The sequence below is a fragment of the Rhamphochromis sp. 'chilingali' genome, assembly GCF_963969265.1.
Source record: "Rhamphochromis sp. 'chilingali' genome assembly, chromosome: 22".
NCBI classification, from domain to species: domain Eukaryota; kingdom Metazoa; phylum Chordata; class Actinopteri; order Cichliformes; family Cichlidae; genus Rhamphochromis; species Rhamphochromis sp. 'chilingali'.
Window position 1 is genome coordinate 19757617 of NC_137950.1, and position 20207 is coordinate 19777823.

Below are 20207 nucleotides of genomic sequence, written 5' to 3' on the forward strand. Positions count from 1 at the left end.
CTATGTCATAGCAATTAAAGAAATAGATGCAAGTGTGAAACAATAGCGATCCCCTTCTGCAATAAGTAATTCCAGATATTCCAGATGTAATATTTATCTTCTTCAATCTCAGAAAACATTGCACACTGACATTGTGACGGTTTTCTTTTCATCACATCCTTTTCAGTCTCTGTACACCTGGACACAAAAGTGCTTGAAAACAAGTTGTGATACCCTGACAACTTGCTACTAGGGCTGCCACAAACGATTATTTTGATAGTCGACTAGTCACCGATTATTTATGCGATTAGTCGACTAATCAGATCATCATCCACTGGACGTAAAACTACAGCTTATTGCACCAGCAGCATCTGCTCTTATATAACTATCATTAGCTTACAGCTTTAAGCTTTTAAGGTGCTAACTAAAAATAAAGACAAGATGATAGTTTATTCAATTTTAATGAAATTTGCAGATTGTTTCGGTAAAGTTTAATAAACTCCTTGCTATCTAAAATATAACAGGACACCGGAGTATATTCTCCAGCATCTCACACTTCTGATAATCAGCTGTCTGCTTGACGTTTATTCAGCTGTGTAAAAACTACAACTTTAATCTCAGCCAAACCGATTTACTCAGGAACAAATAAAATACAAAAAAAAAAAAAAAAAAAAAGCCAAACAACAACATTTTTAATTTATCTAAGTGACTCATATATATTTAACCTGAGTCGCGAAAGACGGCGGTGGGTTTGAAAACAATTTGCCGGGAGTCCGGTGTTCTCACGGCGCTAGTGACCTAGCCCCCGGCTAGCTATCGAGCTAGTGGGTAACAGACGTCTCCGAAAACGTCGGAGCGCTTTTGAAAATATGTGGTGTCCTGATAAACTGAGCCGATATTTGAGGTTTACACAGCTACATTCTCGCCTGAAAATATGTTAAACGTTTATTTTGTGACCCAGAAAGAATAATAAGAGTAATATTAAAACTAACTAGCTACCGCCATTGTTGGAAACTAAGCTGGGCCGCGCTATGAATTCTGGGACACAGCTGCTTCTTCTTCTTCGGGGTTTAACGGCAGCTGGCATCCTTGTACATGCTGTGCTGCCATCTTCTGTTTCAGTCCGTTATTACACTCTTAAATCCTGCTATTATTCCTGCGTCTTTTGCGATCTTACAAAGCTTCAAACGACACGTCGACTATTAAATTAGTCGTCGACGATTTTGATAGTCGACGTAATCGTGACTAGTCGACAAATCGTGGCAGCCCTACTTGCTACCACACAAAAATCATTTTGAGGATTACAGTAACTTCTTACTTTTAGTGACTTTTATAACTATAAATAAAATGAACAACTTTAACGTTCTCATGGATTCCTGGGACATTACTGTAACAAAACTAAATTAAGTTCCCCTCCACACTGTACAAAAACAAAACAAAAAAACTCAAAGTCAAACAATTTAAATCAGATTTGTTATTTGAGGCTAAACTGTAGCATCATGCCTCCCTCTGGTGCTCTCTGTTTGTAAAGTGGCCTTGAAGTTGTTGGCGTGTGGCGACAAGCTTCCTGGGTGACAGCAAGCAGAGCTGCTGGTGAGATATCTTTCATGTTTCATTGAAGAGCTCACAAATGGTGCTGTGGAGCGGTGGGGGGCAGGGCAGCGAGGAGGTCTTTCCCACAGCCGGCTATCTCAAAGGCTGCACATACCAGCCCGGTGCAGGGGGGGACAGGGAGGCCTCTGTGCCACACATCAAAACAGCTGGAGTGACTGATAGGGTACTACTTCTGCAGGCATCTGCGGTATGCACTGTACACAAGTCGAGCTATTGTGTAAAGGCCCGCACTTTTGATTAGCAAACATAGATTTCAATTTCAAAATCTAATCTGAAGTTTTCACTCTCATCTCAATACGCTGCCATGGCCATTGCCCAATGAAGTACAGTATTTGTCCCAATGTGCCAATTTAACCTCTGGCTCTTTTCCAGTGAGCAACATCTATTTAAAAACTTTGACAAATATGCACGTTTATGTTTTTTATCCATCACACAATGCATAAATGTCACGGAGGCATCAGATCGCTCCCAAATTTCTTTAGCAGCATCACAATAAACCCGAAAATCCTGACACAGAGAGTCACAAAGAACTATCTTTAGCTAGAAGAAGAACATGGAGTCCTGCACCAAATGTTATGCCTATATCTCAATATCATCGAGCCGGTCTGGATTAACATGAAGTCACAGAAAACTCTGAAATAGTCTAGCTCAGAATAAATTCTCTGCCAAGTACCTTGAAAAATCTGCCTACAAGTGTAACTGTGGAAATAGTGGGTAGTTGTAATATTATATTGTGAAAGCATCCTCATCTTCAGAACATATAGTTATGACAAAAGCAAAAGGGCAAAATATATTAAATATATAAAAAGCAAAGGATGCTACCCTGAATGACTGGGAACACTGTGCTCTTGCTTTTAGTGGCTGTAGAGATCAAATTAGTCCACACACATACCCACGTACATACAGCCAATGTAGGATGCAGGACAGAATGTACCACTCTGAGCTGACAGGTTGTGTAACCATGGCTTCAAAAGCGTGACCAGCGATAGTGATGACCCCCCGACTGCTGCCTGTGGCACTGCAGTTTGTCATTAACGATCCTGCCACGGTCACTGGTGATAGGCTAACGATTATGCCCCGAGGTTGGTTGGGGCCGATTGGCTGGGCTACTGCCAGATTGTGCTCCAAGTAGGCTAGTAAACACATCACAATACTGATGGTGGTGACAGAAATACTGATATTTTGAGATAATTCTTTAAAAAGAGGATAAAGGAAAAAACTGAGATATTTGGATGTTTGAATGTCTTTGTCACTACCGTCACAGCTGTAGCTGACATCACTGCAATATCTTCAAGCCTTCAAGTCCTTCAAGATCTCTTTAAGATGACATCTAATTCCCACCTTAATACCAAATGCTGCTCAGGCCCGAGTCTGACAGGTTTAAATCAATATCTGCCTTTTGTATGTATGGGGTGATAAAGGAGTGACATCATTCATTTTAATGATATACTTGCACTTCCCAGATATCATCTGTCACTCAAACTATGTCTGGTGCTGCGACAGTCATTGTCAAATGTTATCCCACATCTGCATATTATAATACTTTCTCACAGCTTCTGTAAATATACATATAAAATGTAAGTAGGAGAATGAGAAAGGCTAAGAAAAAACATGCAAAAAAGTTTCTGAGTATGTCAGTGCTGAAAATGCAGAGAAATCATCCACCGTTTGGCGTAAGTTGTTAACATGAAGCAAAGGAACTGTCACATTGATTATGCTGTCAGTTCTGGTCATCAGGGAAACTCGATTTATGTGAAGTAGCAGCTCCCAAAAGCGCAGCAGCAAAGAGAACTTTCTTTAAGATGAGTGTCAGTGGAGTGATCCGCATATTAACACTGCACTGTATGTAGCACTGATATGAGTTAGCAACAAACAAATTATCAGCTAATTATCAATAACGTGCCACAAGTCTGTAGTTTTTCACTCGTGATTACAGAATCTCACTTTCTGTTAACAACACAAAGTAAAATACATCTAAAACGGATTAAATAATAAAAACTGAAAAAGTGCCATTTGTTCATATCAGTGACAATTCAATTCAATTTGATCACAACAACAGTCACGTCAAGGTTTATTTGGTAAGGTAAAGACTTTACAATAATACAGAGGAAAACACCAACAATCAGACGACCCCTGCCGAGTAACCACTTGGTCACAGTGTGAAGGTAAAACTCCCTTTTAACAGGAAGAAACCTCTGGTAGAACCAGGCTCAGGGAGTAACCTCGGTTTTATCCTAATTTAGAGGCAAGAAATTAGAGATCATCTAGGTCTTTATGTCTTTAAGACCATCCTGTAGTTAAACTAATTGGTGTGTTACATGACTCCACAGCTGGATAAAGCTGGGTATCATCGGCATGAATGATGTATGCTATGCAATGAAAATGTATGCTATGCCTTCTAATAAAAGTGCCTAATGAAGCGTGTATAATATAAATAGAACTGGTCGTAGCACAGAACCCTGTGGAACTATCAGGCTTTTATTTATATTTTCCTCTGTTCCCAGTACGTAAAGTGCCTGTCTTTTTGAAAAATGACTATTTTCCGCAACACAAATCAATCATTATAGCATGAGATTTCATGTACTCCAGGATTTTCACATTATCTTGGAGATACTGGAGCTATGTGTAGGCTTTTTAAATGTACAAGAAAAACAAGTACATATATTGTACTAAATTTACATTGTTGATGCAGCCCCGCAAATTTTCATTTTATCTGATCTTTATATCTTGACAATGCTTTACATTTTAGAATGTCAAAAAGGGGGTTTGAATGTTCTAGTGAAAGCAGACAGACCTCAACAAAAGTCTGTGGCTCATTTGATGGCAGAGGTGTAGTTGAAAAATGGCTGTGATATACCTATCTTGTTTCCTTCTAGACCTGGCCACTGCCCATAGAGGTGACAGTTTACTGTACTGGCTCATCTAAATAGATGTGCTCAGTCATTTTTGGTTTTCTGCTCAGGCAGGCCCACAGCCATCTTATCACTTAGGTTTTAAGGTTGTGTTTTAACAAACTGAACCACGTTATAAATTATGACAAAAAGTCAATTTAATAGAAATCCTGATGACGCTGGGTTATCCTTTTATTAATCTGAAATTAATTTATAAGAACATTTATTATCTGCATGGAACTCATCCCAACTATTTTTGACTTCACAGCCTCTGTGGACAAGCTGCCACTGTAAGTCAGTGGGGTGTTAAAAGACAATAAAAATACAACCCATTCATCGCTTATCCAGTTGAGGGTTGCAGGAGGGCAGGAGCCTATAACCGCTGTCATGTATAGCAATGTGGGGTAAACCCTGGACAGGTCACCAGTCTATCATAGAGCCAACACAGAGATACAGATGACCATTCAACATCGCATGCCTCAATTTTATCCCACAACTTAGACATTCTTATTACTCACACTCTCATTACACATACATATAGGATCTTGGGGGTGGGCACGATACACGGAATCCAAAGTACCATCAGGGTGTACACCCCACCCCTGGCGTCATTGCCCACCTCTCAATGTTAAATACACGTAGACATTGAGGGCCAGCAGGAGGGACTATGCGCTTACCTGCTGCTCTCTGGCAGGTAGCTCCATGCCCTCCTGGGTTTTAAATGCACCTTAGAACACACATGCATCAACACTACAATGAGCGGGTGGAGGGAGGTTTGGAGTCTTCTCTCACCCCCATTCTCTGCGACCTGCTGGAGCGGGGGGGCTAGGAGGAGGAGTTGGCCGTCCGACTGCGGTCTGGAGTGTGGGGCCTCCCTGCTGCTGCGGAGTCGGGGCGGTCTGCCTCCCCCCACAGCAGGGAAAAGGGTAACACCACCTGGGTCTGGGTGCAGTTCCCCCCCTCCAGGGGCAAGGGTACCTAGACCCGGGGCTTAGAGTACGCTTGGGGAGTGTGATCGTGTGTACAGCGTCTCTTTATGTCTGTCTCCACGTTGGTTGAGTGTGGAGTAAGTGCATATGAGAGCATGAGGGTGGGAATGGATGTTTGTATATGTGTGTGCCTGTATGTCTGTGTCTATATGTCAGGTTGGGTGTCAGACGCCACCTCTCTGGGGACATCTCAGGCCCTCCAAGGTATGGAGGCCTATCTCCCCCTACCACCACTTCCCCTGCCAGTGGCGGACTCCCTCAGACATCGGTGCGTTGGTGGTTCTTTGTGTCCGGGGATGGGCGTCCGGGTACACACCGGCTCACTCCTTGGCGGCCGCTTATCGGGGCCTGGAGCCTGGGGCTCGCTCGGGCCACTTCGGAGGTGGGGTGCCCCCGGCCTCTCGGCCTGGGGCTCGGTCACTCAGGCACGGCTGGCTGCCGGCGGAGCTCACGGGCGCGTCACTGCAACTCCCCCTGGCTTCTGCTCCGCGGCTGCTGAGTGAGCCCTCATCTGGGACTCTCCTCAGCTCTTTCTGGGACAGTGGCGCGGCTGCCCCTCTGTTGGTCTTCCTTGATCTCTTGTGTTCTGGGGGCCTCTGGATGTCTGGAGTTTTGATCTCCTCCATACCTGCTTCATGCCCTGGAGGACGGGGCTGTGGCCCCCCCACACCCTCTAGCAGATCATTACATGAAGGAACCTTTTAAAAAAAACAAGCGCGTCCATGCTCACAGGTGTACACACGGGTGATCACACCCACAAACTACACCCTTTTTGGCTCCTACCTCAAAGCACACTGTGTTCTGTTGATCTTATGTGCTGCACAATAATGTTTAATATTTAGTATTTACTGTCATATTCCCATATATCATTGTGATGTTGTTTATTCTATTACTCTTGTTCTCTTCTGCTAGTTTTCTTTTTTCTTTCTCAGCAGGTGATCCAGGTGATTGATATATGCATTTTTTTTTCTTCTTTTTTTTTTCTTTCTGCTCATTCTGTTGGTTTTTGGTTTTTGCCCTTCTCCCCCGTCCCTCTTCTCAGCTGTTTCTCTTTCCCTCTTTCTTTCTCCCCTTCTTTCCCCCAGTCAAGTCTGTCCCATATTCAGTAAGTGAAAATAAAATAAACAATAAAAGGTGAATCAAATGGACCATTACGGCAAGGCTGGGATGGTCAATTTGGTAAAGTAAATCCGTTGGGCATCTTTCTTTGCCTTTAGACAACAATTCTGATGGCAAAAGAGCCAAACGGGACAGGCAAAAAAAAATAAAATAAAATAAAATAACATCGCATTCATACATCTGACAGTCTTCAGACTGCGGAGGAAGCCCTAGTACCCAAAGAGAACCACAAGCCACGGTGAAACATCCAAACTCTGCACAGAAAAATCCTTAAAAAAAGATCTTCTGTCAGCTGGTCCCATTTGGGGTCGCCCCAGCAGATCAAGTTATGTTATCCCTAGCACTCACTTTTGTGACACCAACCTTCAGTGTGTCCTCCTTCACCTGGAGAATTTAGATGGGATGTCTTTCCTGATGCAACCCTCCCCATTAATCCAGGATTGGGACCCGCAGTAGCTACACACTACACTGCTACATGTGTGAATGCCCCTTCAGAATGAATTTAAAGAAAACCTTCCAGAGGACTCTCTGTTAAATAGTAAACAAAATGCCTCAAATCTCACTGCAAGGTAAAGTTTAATTAAAAAAATAACTGAAAGCCTTCATATTTTTTTTCCCTTTTTTGTAATCTGAAAAATGCTCTTTGGGACATACAATAAACTGAAGGGTGCATTTTCCTCAGTATGGTAGACATTTAAAGTAATAGCACAAAATGATTGTTTTTTTTATTATTTTTCCAACTCAACAGGTACTTTGGAAGGTATTTTTGGAATATCAACGATTACCAACAGGGTTAGCTATACATCAAAATACAGAAACATCATTTTTATATGATATTTTAACGGCATTAATGTGTCCGTTGCCAGCTTTGCAGAAGTATCTCCATATCCCTAGTGTGTATGCCTCTATTTTCTCATGGCATAACTGGGCCATTAGAGTCACCCTGATGCACCACATATATTTGCTATTCATAACAGGAAGAATATGCCCCGATTGACCGCGCATATTTCTGTGACAATTGTTTTCACAACGATTGTTCCAGTCTATTTTGGAATTCTCAGTTTTTCCTTTGAGTCTAATCCACCCCAAGAAGGACAAAGAAGGAAGAGATTTTCATTCAGCAATTTTTAAACATTCCAGGGCCCACCTCCAGACTGTCTCCTCATGAAGAAGAATGGGAAATAGCCTTTGAGCTCAATGTCGAACATATCATGTCCAAACATGACCAAGGCTTGTTTGATTGCTTTTGATCATAAGTTTTAGCGACTTCATTCTGACACGGTGATTCTAGACATTAAACTTTCATGATTTAGCCTGAGGACACAACATATTGTGACGTTGACAATGATGCCTGCTCCGTGGAAGGAGGCTGCAGGTTTTTGAAGAGCTTAGTGAAAAGGCGGGCAAAAAACAAGACATCTAACATCTTTAATTAAAACCGAATGCAGGAAAATTATAAATTAAACACAATGTTCCTTTATATTTAAAATCCTCCACCCGTGGGCTGATCACAGTAAAATTGCTTAGTCCGTTTTTGCTTTTCCTGTTATGTGATTTTAACATATTGCAAAATAAATTTTAATTGCTGTGTGTGTGTTTTGTGTAACACTTACAGACTACTCGTTTGCTTGGAATGCACATAAATTCTCGACTTTTACTGTAGAGGCACAGCTGGCTAAACGATTAATGTGACAACAAAAGCACAGAGCTGAGACAATATGAGGTTGAGTGTGTCAAGAATCAGGCCTCAAAGGAATCAGAACCAGCTTGTAAATTCCTGGAGGAAAACTATTATGAATCTGTGGTAACAAGCTTACAATGTGCAAAAATGGAGCATGCAGAAAAAAACATCTGTTACTGATTTCCTGTTTCCTGCTTTTTCTATATTAGGCTAATGATAAATGTCATTTGCATGTTACTGCGTTATATACCAACAATGCTAAGGTGCATATTAGACTTGAAAACCTGCATGTTTGAAGGCACTGCCAGACTAATACAGTAATGGCTCAATTATACTAGACTAAGAACAGAATGGTAATCTCCTTGTGACTAGGAAAAATTAGTGGTTGCCTCGTCATCAAATTGACTTTTTTTTTTTGCATTCAGTAATTGATTTCAGGTAGTTTCTGGGAAAGCTGGTTGCCAAGAGGGGTACGCATGCAGCATCCATAGCCTCTGAGTGACCACTTTCAATCATTAGGCGATTTCACAAGTCACTTGGTAGGAGCCAACCTCTCTCCAAAAAACTGCAGTCCGACTGCAATTACGCTCACAAAGATTGGAGAAGTCTTCCAAATGACTGCCATTTATTTATAAACGCAGACATATTGCCAACAAAATGCAGTCAATCTGAGTCAGTTTGCACCTATATTATCACAAATAGATTGCATGCAATTTCTAACTTGACCCCATTCAATCTCAAACTGATCGCAGACTGATAGCAGACTGATTGCTATCAGTCTGCTATGGTTTTATCCCCATCTTGACGCACAAAATTTGCTGGGAAGACAACAACTGACTGACTGTAAGTGGTCCCTGTCTTCAAAGCAATGATGTCAAAAATGACAAGATCGCAAGGTCACTGGTTCTCTGTTAGAACAATATTAATCGTGCTCTAACCACTGTTTTCCTTACTGGGATATTAGCATTAGCAGATTCACAAACTAATGCTTCTGATATTCTGACTGTTTTTAAATGCAGTTGATTGTTGAATGAAGGAAACCATGAAACAAACAAATCTTTTTTTCCTTGCATCTCACTCACCAAACCTTTTAATCCATTGATGGACCTAAAACGAATCCAATCTCATGTATATAAAATGCTTATGTATAGACGAGGAGACAGTAAAAGCAGGGCAGAAATCTTGTACCTGTTCCATCCAAAGTGTGAAAGAGCGCTGCCACGAGTCCTTCTTCTCTAGATGCAGGTATGTGTTGAAGAGGATGAGGTAAATGTAGCGCTCCAGATACTGCAGGCTTTTCAGGAGAAGCTGCTGACACTCCTTCTCTGTCTTACCACTTTTGATCTAAAGAAAAAAAAAGAGTAAACAAAAGCATATTAGGGTAAGTGAGCAAAGGACATGACATTTTACCAATGTGGAAGAAACTGTTGTAAACAGCATCCATTTTTAGATTGTATTGTATAATATTGAGCATTCTTGCCATCAAATCTGCCTTGATGGAGGCACAGTTCCTTCAAATCACTGAAGGAACATCTTTAATGGAAATATTTACAAAATTTTACCGAACTACAGAAGACAATGACAGAAAACATGATAAGAACAGCAGAGTGATTTCTTGCGTAACTTTTTCTGATTCATTATCATCCCTGCTCACAAACTTCAGTTCTGCATGACACACCGTTGTTTAGTCACAAACTCCATCAAGTTATCACTTTCACCGATAGAGTGTATATCCTCGAAACTGCATCGACAGCAGCATAACATTTGTGAAGATTAGTTATCAACAGTTTTCTAATCTTGTTGCAACGGGCACAACATCCCTACACAATAATTTAGTCCAATTTGAACTTTTGCAGTTTTACATTTTAAAAATAAAATAGGTCTCAATTAGTGTCATGCCTAAAATAGCAGATACATGTTGCTAGAAAACTGTCCAAAGGTTTTAAATGCCAGACATTTAATATCTTCAATTCTTTGTGGGTTTCATATAATTTGTTCCGAAAAGTGGCAAGCTGTCATATCACAGTGTTCAGCTTCCCTAATTTAATCACAAATGGAATTAAATGTCAGGTTGCAGCCTGCGGATCACAGGGAAGAGTGGTGTTTCCTCACTCCCACAATTATCAAATCTCAAATGAAGGATTTGTGAGAAAAATACGTGCACAAAATGTAATAGAGGTTAGTGAGTGCAGATTAAGGCTGACATTAATATGAAGGCAAAGCAAAAGCAGATTATCATAATGGATAAGGGGTTCATATCAGTATTCCAAAGGGTAATTTTTAACTTCTAAAATTAAATAAGTAAATTTTAAGCCTTTAGTTAAAGTAACTCTAGTCCTAGAAGTCCAGCTTTGGTGAAGTGTTGACAAATAATACGTCATATATGGCCAAGGCCCGCCTGTTCATGGTTAGGTATTTGCGGATTTGCCTATTCAATTTTTTCTGTGGAACGTAACTCCAAATTATTCACGGAAAATTTGTCTCTTCGCCAATTTTTACATCGTCTTCAAGAAGCCATGAAAATTATACCAGCAGTTTTCAACAGCGATGTACAGGAAGCAGATTTCTAAGGCTTTCTGCCAAAGAAGAAGAAGCAGGACCACAGTCAACTCCTAAAGGTTTTCAGGTTAGCTTCCACCATTATAGGAGTGTTCGTGCATAGCTGTAAGATGTATATTTTTAAGGGTAATGTTGTAAGATGACTTTGAAATTATATTTAAGTGTTTAGAATGATAGTTTAAGATATATTTGGTTTTGAACTGTTAGAATAGGCATTTATAAGCGTTTTCAGAGGGGGTCTCAAGCATTCGCGGATTTCAGCTATCTGCTTGGTAAACAAAGAACCAGCTGTCAAAAATTATAATAGTCGTGTTGAACGATGCACATTTAACCCTCTCCTGCAGTATAAAAAACTTCACTGGGATACAAATGTCAGGACACAGTACAGATTAACTAACTAGGGTTTGCACTATTAGTTGTGGAGGGGGTTGTTTTCTTCAGCCATTCTTCTAGAGAATTGCTGCTGTGCTTGGGATCACTGTACTGTTGTATGACTCAGTTACATCCAAGTTCCCATCGGACAAATGGCCTCACAGTTGACTCAAGAATATTTTGGTATACAGAAGAGTACTCAATGACTACAAGCTGCCCGAATCTTGTGGCTACAAAACAAGCACAAAATCAACCCTCCATCACTACGCTTGACGTTTGGTATGAGCTAATTGTGCTGATATGCTGTGTTTGGTTTTCACCAAACATGGTGCTGAGCTAAACACCTCCACTTTGGTCTCATCCGTTCAAAGGACATTTTTGCAGAAATCTTGTGGTTTGTTCCAATACAAACCAAAGAAGTACTGTGCTGGGTTCTGCTTCCTCAAGTGCATTTGATTAGCAAGCACCTGGCTGCTACTTACTTACTGTCTTAATTCCTATGGAAGCAGTAATAGTGTTTTGAGTTTTTCACAGGACTGTGTTAAATTAAAATACCTACTCTCTGTTTACTTCTGGTTTGGGTCATTCACTTTGTCTGTTTGTCAGTAAGATTTTAATGGCAGCAGATTCAAGCTAAGAAGGCTAAAAGCAGCACCAAAAACACTGAGGTGAGTTGACTCATTTGATTTTGTGTTAACATGCAGTATTGTAATTCATATAAACCGTATATGCATATAGAAAAAATATAAACTTCTTGAAGTTAAATTGTGATGAAATGCATCTATCCTGCTCATTCGTGACATCATATACAATGAAACAGACCAAACACCCAAAAATTCAATCTTAAATAGCCTTCAAATACCTTGCAATTAAACAATTTGGGTGACACATAAATTACTTGTGCCTAGACAGCTTCATGCTGTGTGTGATATACTTTCTCAACAGATACAATACCCAATGATGTTTTTCCATTTTTTCTTCCCTTTTATCTGCTGAAGAAACCCATTACCAGTTGGCAGTTGGTAAGTCATCAGGCGAAACTGCTCAAAACATGCAATTATCAACAGGTACAACCTAATTTTCACAATAGCTGTTTACCCCTGTGTTTTATCCAACTCTTCACCTCCACTCTTTTTAAATAACTACAATAGTTACATGGCTATTCTTGTGATAATTACTTTCATAGAGTACACTAGAGTACTTAGCAATCATCTAAAGTATATGATGCTCCCCTGTTGTTATTCAAGAGACAAGAAAACAGTATTTTCACAAATCCAATTCACTGTCTCGAGGAGGGAAAGCCAGGCAAACGTTGGACATAAAATGTATAAAAATGAATGTATTAATTAAATTCTTCTTTTGAAAAAAAAAAATTGGTTTATTATGTTTCTGACTAATCCTCTAAAAACCCTGCAGTAATTATTGAACAAATTAAAATACAAAATATTGGAGTTAAAGATAGACATAAAACAAAGACACCAAACAAAGGCAGACCTCTGTAGCAGATTTTGAGCTATTACATGCAATCTCTTTCAAAGTTTATTATTTGAGTTGTTTTTTCAATTATAGGCTGGGTGAATGCTGAAAGGCTTTCATCAGAGTGCCGAGACAGTGTTAAGGTGCTTTCCCTTTTTGGCTTCTTCCTTCTGATTACTTAGAAGCCTTTAGCACTGCCAGAAAACAAAGTGACAAGGTCTGCCATCCAGGCACATACTGGATTGAATACCATGTCAGTGGGGGTTAAGAGAAAGTAAGTGCTTGGAGAAGTGCAGTATGGTTTAATGATGCTTTTTCGCAGTGGTCTTTGTTTTTGATGAATGAAGCTGAATTAAAAGGTTATCTGTTCCCGGTGTGCAACAAAGGCATTTAGGGAGCTGTACAGAGAATATGAGTAGGTGGGCTAAAACTTTGGGTACGGTAATTTGAAATGTGCACACCATAATGCAATCATTCCAGAGCTAAATGACGCAGCAGACAGAAAGGGGGGTGAAAGGGGTTTCCTGTCCATTCCCAAACAGCTGTGGTTGGATCCCGGTTTTCCAAGCATCTGCAGCAGAGTGGTGGAGAAACCAGACCTAGGCAAACAATGGATGTGCTGTCTGTTTATCAACTCCCCCAAAGGAAGGGGAAGAAAGACGAAGAATATGCACACCTAGTTTTTTTCAATATTCCTAAGTTAACACTGACTACAGCCAGAGGGCAGGTGAACGCATGTGAACCTGATTACCCTGTGCACCCTGCACCCCCATGGGGCTTTCAGCATTTCCTTTCTTAGCCTGAAAAACTACAATGCCAAAGCCTGGCACCTACCACTGCAACTGACTCTCTCTCTCTGTGTCTCTCTCCCTCAATCACACATGCAAACACACACACTTACACACACAAGCTCAGTTTGCAAGGATTACATAATTCACACCTCAACAATCTCCTGAGCTCTAATTTGCTGGCTGCCATCTGTCTGTCTGCATCAGCAGTGCCATGTGTGCGGTTCAACGGCCTCTTGAGCACAATCAGAAATTCCATCAGAAGACAATGTTGGAAAGGTTGTGGTAAAGAAAGAGAGCTTTTTTGTGGAAACAAGTCAGTCTTGAAGGTTTTAGATTTGCATATATAACATTTTTAGCTACTGGGACAATTCTTTAGCATTTTTCTTTTTTTAATCTAAGAACTACTTCTTGCTCGCTTTGTTGAGAAGAAGGTAGTCAGGTTTCTTAAAATTCTCCAGCTATTGCACGTTAAGTAGAAAGATTTCTCCTGAGTTGATGGCATTAGAAAAAAGGGGTGTAACTGAGAATTACATCAAAATCTCTGGTTTTTAAGAACAAAGGGGGTGACTGGTCAGCCCATTTGGACTATCAGAGGTTAAAGCTATAATTCAACCAGCTGCTGAGGTGCAATAATGAATGTCCTGAGTGATCCTCAGCCCTGAATGAGAAGGGAGACTGGCCAAACACATACCATTGTTGAGAGAGTCCAGGAATGCTGGTTGGCTGACTTCTGAGCGAGGACAATGTGAAAGTGGGAAAGCGTTTAAAAAATGTTATTACTGCACAAACACTCACAAGGGAGACACACAGTTAACTGCCTGACTGGAAGTGCCTTATCTAGGTCTTCTCAGCACTAGTATCCCAGATAATAAGAATTTATTGGGTTATGTCATGTTAGATGCATGTACAGCATGTGAAACACACTATATGCATACCCAAATCCACTGTCACCAAAACATACCTGAAAAAAAACAACAACAAAAAACGCATAACACTATGAACCACATAACACTGATCTATGAGTCATTCAAGCATAAAAAGGGCACCGAACTCAACGGATGAACCAGTGTTGTGATAACAGACAACACGCCAAACAACCAATTTTAAATGTTATCGTCAGGCTGTTAGTAGAGCCTGTCAGAAAAACACTTTTCTTTCCATTTCTTTAGTTGTAATTTTGACTTTCAAGGTTATTCAAATTATACAAATTCTGTTTTTGTCTTATATGCTTTATTTCCATGTGTGTTTGCACATATTTCAGTAAATCACTGCACCCGGCTCCTATTACTCTAGCAAAATATAAAGAAATGAGGGCTGCAGTTTTGTGTTACTCTGCAGAAAGTTTAAGTATATCAAAGAAAAGTGTAATATAATAGGAAATTTCCTCAACACTTTTAATAATTGTAATAGCACCCAAAACTTAAAATCTATACCAGAGGACAAAAAATGTCAAATAATAATTACCAACACCACAAGAAAAAATAATAAGACCTGTAATTAAAATCCAAAAGAGAAGCAGATGGGAATACACTATTCAGGATGGAGATGCTGTACGTGGCAAGATGTGGGCACAGTATATTAAAAAAATGACTCAAACATAGCCACAATATTTATCAAAACATCTACTGCAAACCACTATTCAGTAAGTCGTTCACCCTGGATGGGTCAGCAGTCTATCACAGGGTTAACAAGGGCTACTACAGCGAGACAGACAACCTCACACTCTCACATCCACTCCTACAAGCAATTCAGAATCACCAATTTACCTAACCAGTGTGTCTTTGAACTGTGGGAAGAAACCTGGGCTCAAGAAGCGAGCATACGCCATAAAAGAACCTTCTCACTATGAGGCCACTCCACCACTGTGCACGCACAAAGTCTCAGCAAAACAACTCCAAACTTCTCAGGTAATCTGACGCACACTCTGCTTCTTAATTAAACATTTGAAGTGGATGCAAATGCACTGTAACCACACCTGCTTAACATTTTTGAGTCAGATGTCTTACATTTCTTCTTTAAGTGGCACATCAATCAATTTAACAATGTGTTGAATTTTAAAGGAGCATTAAGCAGTTCATAAAAGGAATCCCTGTGTTTTACAGCATTTGTGATTTCAGCGTTTTATTCTTTGTCTCTCTTATTAGCTTTATGCTTTAGAAAGATGGTGCGTGCTGTAGGCAGCTTCAGCTCTATGCAGCAATTTCTTTTTGCATTGTCTGAAGTGAAACGTGCACTGATATGTGATTGTGAGTGATTTAATACAACAGCAGACACGTTTTTTCTGTCTCTGTTTTCAATTCTAACACATCAGACGAGGCTCAGACAAAGGTTCACGATAATCCCTGTATAAGCGTCATAGCCTGCAGCTGTAGTTACACCACCAACATGTGAAATATGCTGCCAGACCTGTGCCTATGTGTTGTGTAAATAGAAATACTGTGCCTCATAAGGTTTGGTATAAAAGTGTTCCAGATGTTGAGCAATCCCACGTTCCCGACGAAGGGTCAAATTGTCAATCTGAAAATCTAAACACAACACGAGGCAGCAATGATTGGATCTGTGCTTGCTTAAAGACTAAAATCACAGTGATAATGTGCACCTCCAGTCACACCTACACACAAACACAGGCTGACAGGCAAGTCAATTACTGTGTAGCTAGTGTTATTCATTTATCAAACCACTAACATTTTGCCCGCCAGGGTTTTTCAGGGTGATAGAATTTCTGTCCATCTCTTGCCATGAATCTCTCAGGCAAAAACTCACTGACAGTACTGACACATCACAGGCCAGCGTGCCATACAGTCTCTTAACCCTGACAAAAACATCAAGCAGTTTGAAAATGATTTTTCCCTTTTACTAGAGGATTAGAAAAGCAATTATTGGATATGTCGTCCTGATAGTTGTCTTCAAACGTCCATTTACTGGCCTGAACACACCAAGACGACTGAGCCATCGGCCTCTGTGGGACTGTAGCTAGGATGCTTCATCATCCATAGTTCTTGAAGCGTGACCAACTAATCTAGTCTTACTAGCGGCCATTCTACCAGCGGAGCATGTTAAAGGCAAATGACTTCACACATTGAAGTTGTTCAATATCATACAAACAGTAATAAAAACACCTAATATATTTTAGGGGTTTTGTTTCTAGGTTACAGCTGCTTACAAGTCGTGATGGTAAGGCTGGTTTGTGACGAGTGAAACATTTAAATTTGTGGGTTTTGACCATTTTCAGCAGAAAACAAGCAAAACAAAATATGTACACTGGTATTTTTTAACTTTCAATAAAGCATGACTTATCTAGTTTGGGAGTCCAGTGCTGAAGGTTGACCTGTCTCTTGACTCATATGGGTAAGGACCAAGCTGAGAAGTGCATATTATGGTCTGCCTGTCTGACATATGGTGCCAATTACCAGCTGATGGGGTTGCAGGGGTAAAAAGGCCCTCACCACACAAGTTTGCACAAACAGCCATTCATCAGATTCTACAAGAAAAACCTCCCACTCAAATCCTAAGCCAAACTCCAACTTGTCCAAGTGGACAGGCAGCCTACACACGGCTTCTCAACTCAATGCACAGACATCTCAAAGTCAAGCAGGCTGCACATGCTGATTTTAAACCAGAGGTGGACAGCAATTTAACAAAACTGCTTTCCATCCAGGTGAATGTTTTAAAAGATAACTTGAAAGTTGTTGGCACAGCTTACTGAAAATGTATGCTAACAGAAATTAAGACAAAGAAGTCTTATGTTCTTTTTTTATAGTAGAAGTAGAGCCAGGAAATACATAGGAAACAATATGAGGACACGCAACAAAGCTCCAGCTTTCCAGGATTTACACAATGTTGTGGGTATCCAAACCATGTCCTCTAACAATCAGGGCTGCACTAAACTAGGCTCTTTGTTTATACACACAAACAAATGCGGCGTGTGTGTCTGTGTAGATAAGCACACATACACACAAAAGAGACTGCATTAGAAAGTCATCCCCAGTAAGATCTATTGCTCTTGCCTTTTCTCAGATGCCACCATCTAGAATTCACTAGAGGTTGGTTCATAGTCAAACATGAGCACAAAGCATGTTTTTACATCTAATATGTTAGTTATAATGCTCACAAGGCTACAATGAGTAAGGCAGGTTGGTATGTTAGACCTTGATCTAATTAGAATAACAATTAATATGTCCTATAAGATATCTGAGTTGTAACATTGTAACTACTTAACTCTTTGATCTGCTCTAAGCCTATTGGTTGGTTTAGTTTTTATGATATCTTTCATATAACCTTGTGCATTTAGGGATGCTTTTCTGCAGACCTGGGTTGTTATACATTGCTTATTTGAGCTATTGTTACCTTATTATTAACTCAAAGCAGTGTGGCCACTCTCCTCTGACCTCAAGTATCAGCACGACATTATTGGCTGGTCACTGGATGTTTTCTCATATTTTCGGATTATTGTCTGTAAACCTTAGAGATGGTTTCTGAGGGAAAATCCCAGCAGATCAGGCAAGTCTATCTAGCATAAAAAAACATCTCACATTCAAAATCAACTAAATGACCTTAATTCTAATGTAGCATTTGAACTTCAAAAGGTTGTCATAACTATGTGTACATACCTAAATGCTTTGATTTACTGCCTTGTGATTGGCTGATTAAAAATTCAGCATTAGCAATCAGCTGAAAAGGTGTACTTAACAAAGTGGTCAGTGGGTATATTTTTTTCAAAACCACGCTTATTCATCCTCCAGTAGATGTAAAAATGAGAGAAGTATATGAATGCATTTCTTTTATATTCCTTTAGGCTGCTTGAGCCTCAGAACCTTTTTTTAACTTGCACTTTTTTATGAACACCTGAGCATCCATCCAGAAAGCCTCTGCCAGTTTGGCCATGGCAAAACAATCAAAGCTATACATCATTCGGCCTCCAGTCTCAGGACTGGATCAACATAATATGAAAAACTCCTTTTTAAAACAGAAAAGAACCCATGCCGCAGCCAGAGAGAGGAGGAGACGAAGGTGCCTTTATGTTAATGGTTTCTACAGATTCTAATCCTCCTTTTTTCCCAGTCACTCAGAAGTTAAAAGCAGTTTCAAGCCACATATTGTACAGTACATATATATCGGTATTCAGTCTTTCCATTTAGCCTTTAACAATCCATGAGGATTTTTAATTGTATCACAATACAGATTTTATTTTACTTGACATTTACACTGAACCTATAACAGTTATAGTTAACAATCAAAAGGAATTTAACCCCAAATTACACCTTAAAACAGAATTAATATGATGGAGAACTAAAGAAAAGAATGCAAAATAAACAGGCTTTTGATTAAGCAAGGTCAATCTTTTTGACAATAGAGCAAGCAGAAATACATGATTCGTCTGGGGAGCAGAGATTATAGAAGCCACAGGAGGAGACAGGGCTCATCAGCAGGGCCTACTCAGAGACTGGAATATCTGCCCACAATAACCACACCCATTATGGTACATTCTGTACGTGCACATGCCTGGCAACACAAGTGGTGACTCCCACACTGATCATTTACTGAGCTACCCAATATCTTATGCACGCAAACCCAATAGTGAGGCATTAAGATGCTATGTTGTTGAGCTAGCTAAACAGACATTCAATATTTTCAAACTAATTGGAGTTCTTTTAATCAAATTTGTACTTTTAGTTACTAATGACCTTCTACATTGATGTTAGTCAGCAACAGAAAGCATTTTGATGTAATTGATGTTTGAGGGGGGTTTTTTTTCTCCTTGTTAGGGAGCCACAAAGCTGCTTTAAAGACCACGTTGTTTGCTAACCACACTGCAGAGGGATTAAAACCTCATATTACTATTTAAAATGTGAAAACAGCCACTTTCTTTGGGCCTGAGCACCCTTAAGATGCACAGAGGGACACAGATCAGAAGCCATAATCTGTGACAGTGTCCTGTTTTTCAGGAAGGTCATATTTATTTCAGTTAAACAAGGAACAACCACATATTTTCCCCTCAACACGTCTGAGAGACGCGACTGACAGGTTGCAGTCCAAATAGTGACCTCCCATGTCTTTTTCTTCTCACTATTCCTCAACGTTGATGGAAAAGAATTCATGAGGACTGCACTTACACTAAGCTCCTTAATAATACTGTTGAAACTCGGACGACTACAAGCTACAAAAAAAATATATATATACATTTTAGATACTTCCCCTCGTGTGGCTAACTGAAACAGGACAACCAAGTAAATATTATGATATTGCCATCACAACCTTTTTTAAAGGAAATGAAATGTATGCCGCGTAGCTATTAGTTGCTTGTTCTGTCTATTTATATTTTTCTCTTCCTCTTGAAATGATGATCCAGTATAACTCCTGCTTTTATTAAGACTTTCTCTGACAACCCTAAAAGCTGGCAATACTGCAAAGCCCAATATGAGTACATAACTGTTGCAAAGACTCATAATCTGTATTTGTCGGGCTTCTTTTTTTGTTCTTCGTGCAAGGTTACAACCTTATTAGAAGCAAATTTTACTACTGCGGTGTAATGTTTATAGTTCACCAGTGGGGTTAATATCCTATCGCTGAATGCTGAAAAAATCAGGAGCAGGAATTAACATTTGAATGATACGCATCGTTTACAACTCATGCTGATTGTTCACTTTCATTGGACACTACAATGCTAGAATACAATTAACTATGAACCATTGTATGCTATTGTAAAGAAGTCAAAAAAGGAAGCACAGGAGTAACT

At 39.9% G+C, this 20207-nt stretch overlaps 1 protein-coding gene across 5 annotated transcripts in view; it reads right to left on the reverse strand.

The window, feature by feature from the left end:
* Positions 1 to 20207, reverse strand: part of pald1a (phosphatase domain containing paladin 1a) — a 59136-nt gene that overhangs the window by 5537 nt on the left and 33392 nt on the right. For all 5 annotated transcript variants that reach the window (XM_080872658.1, XM_080872656.1, XM_080872659.1 and 2 more), the window contains exon 19: positions 9462 to 9617. In XM_080872658.1, coding sequence (XP_080728784.1) covers positions 9462 to 9617 — 156 coding nt within the window. The remainder of the gene's footprint in view (positions 1 to 9461; positions 9618 to 20207) is intronic.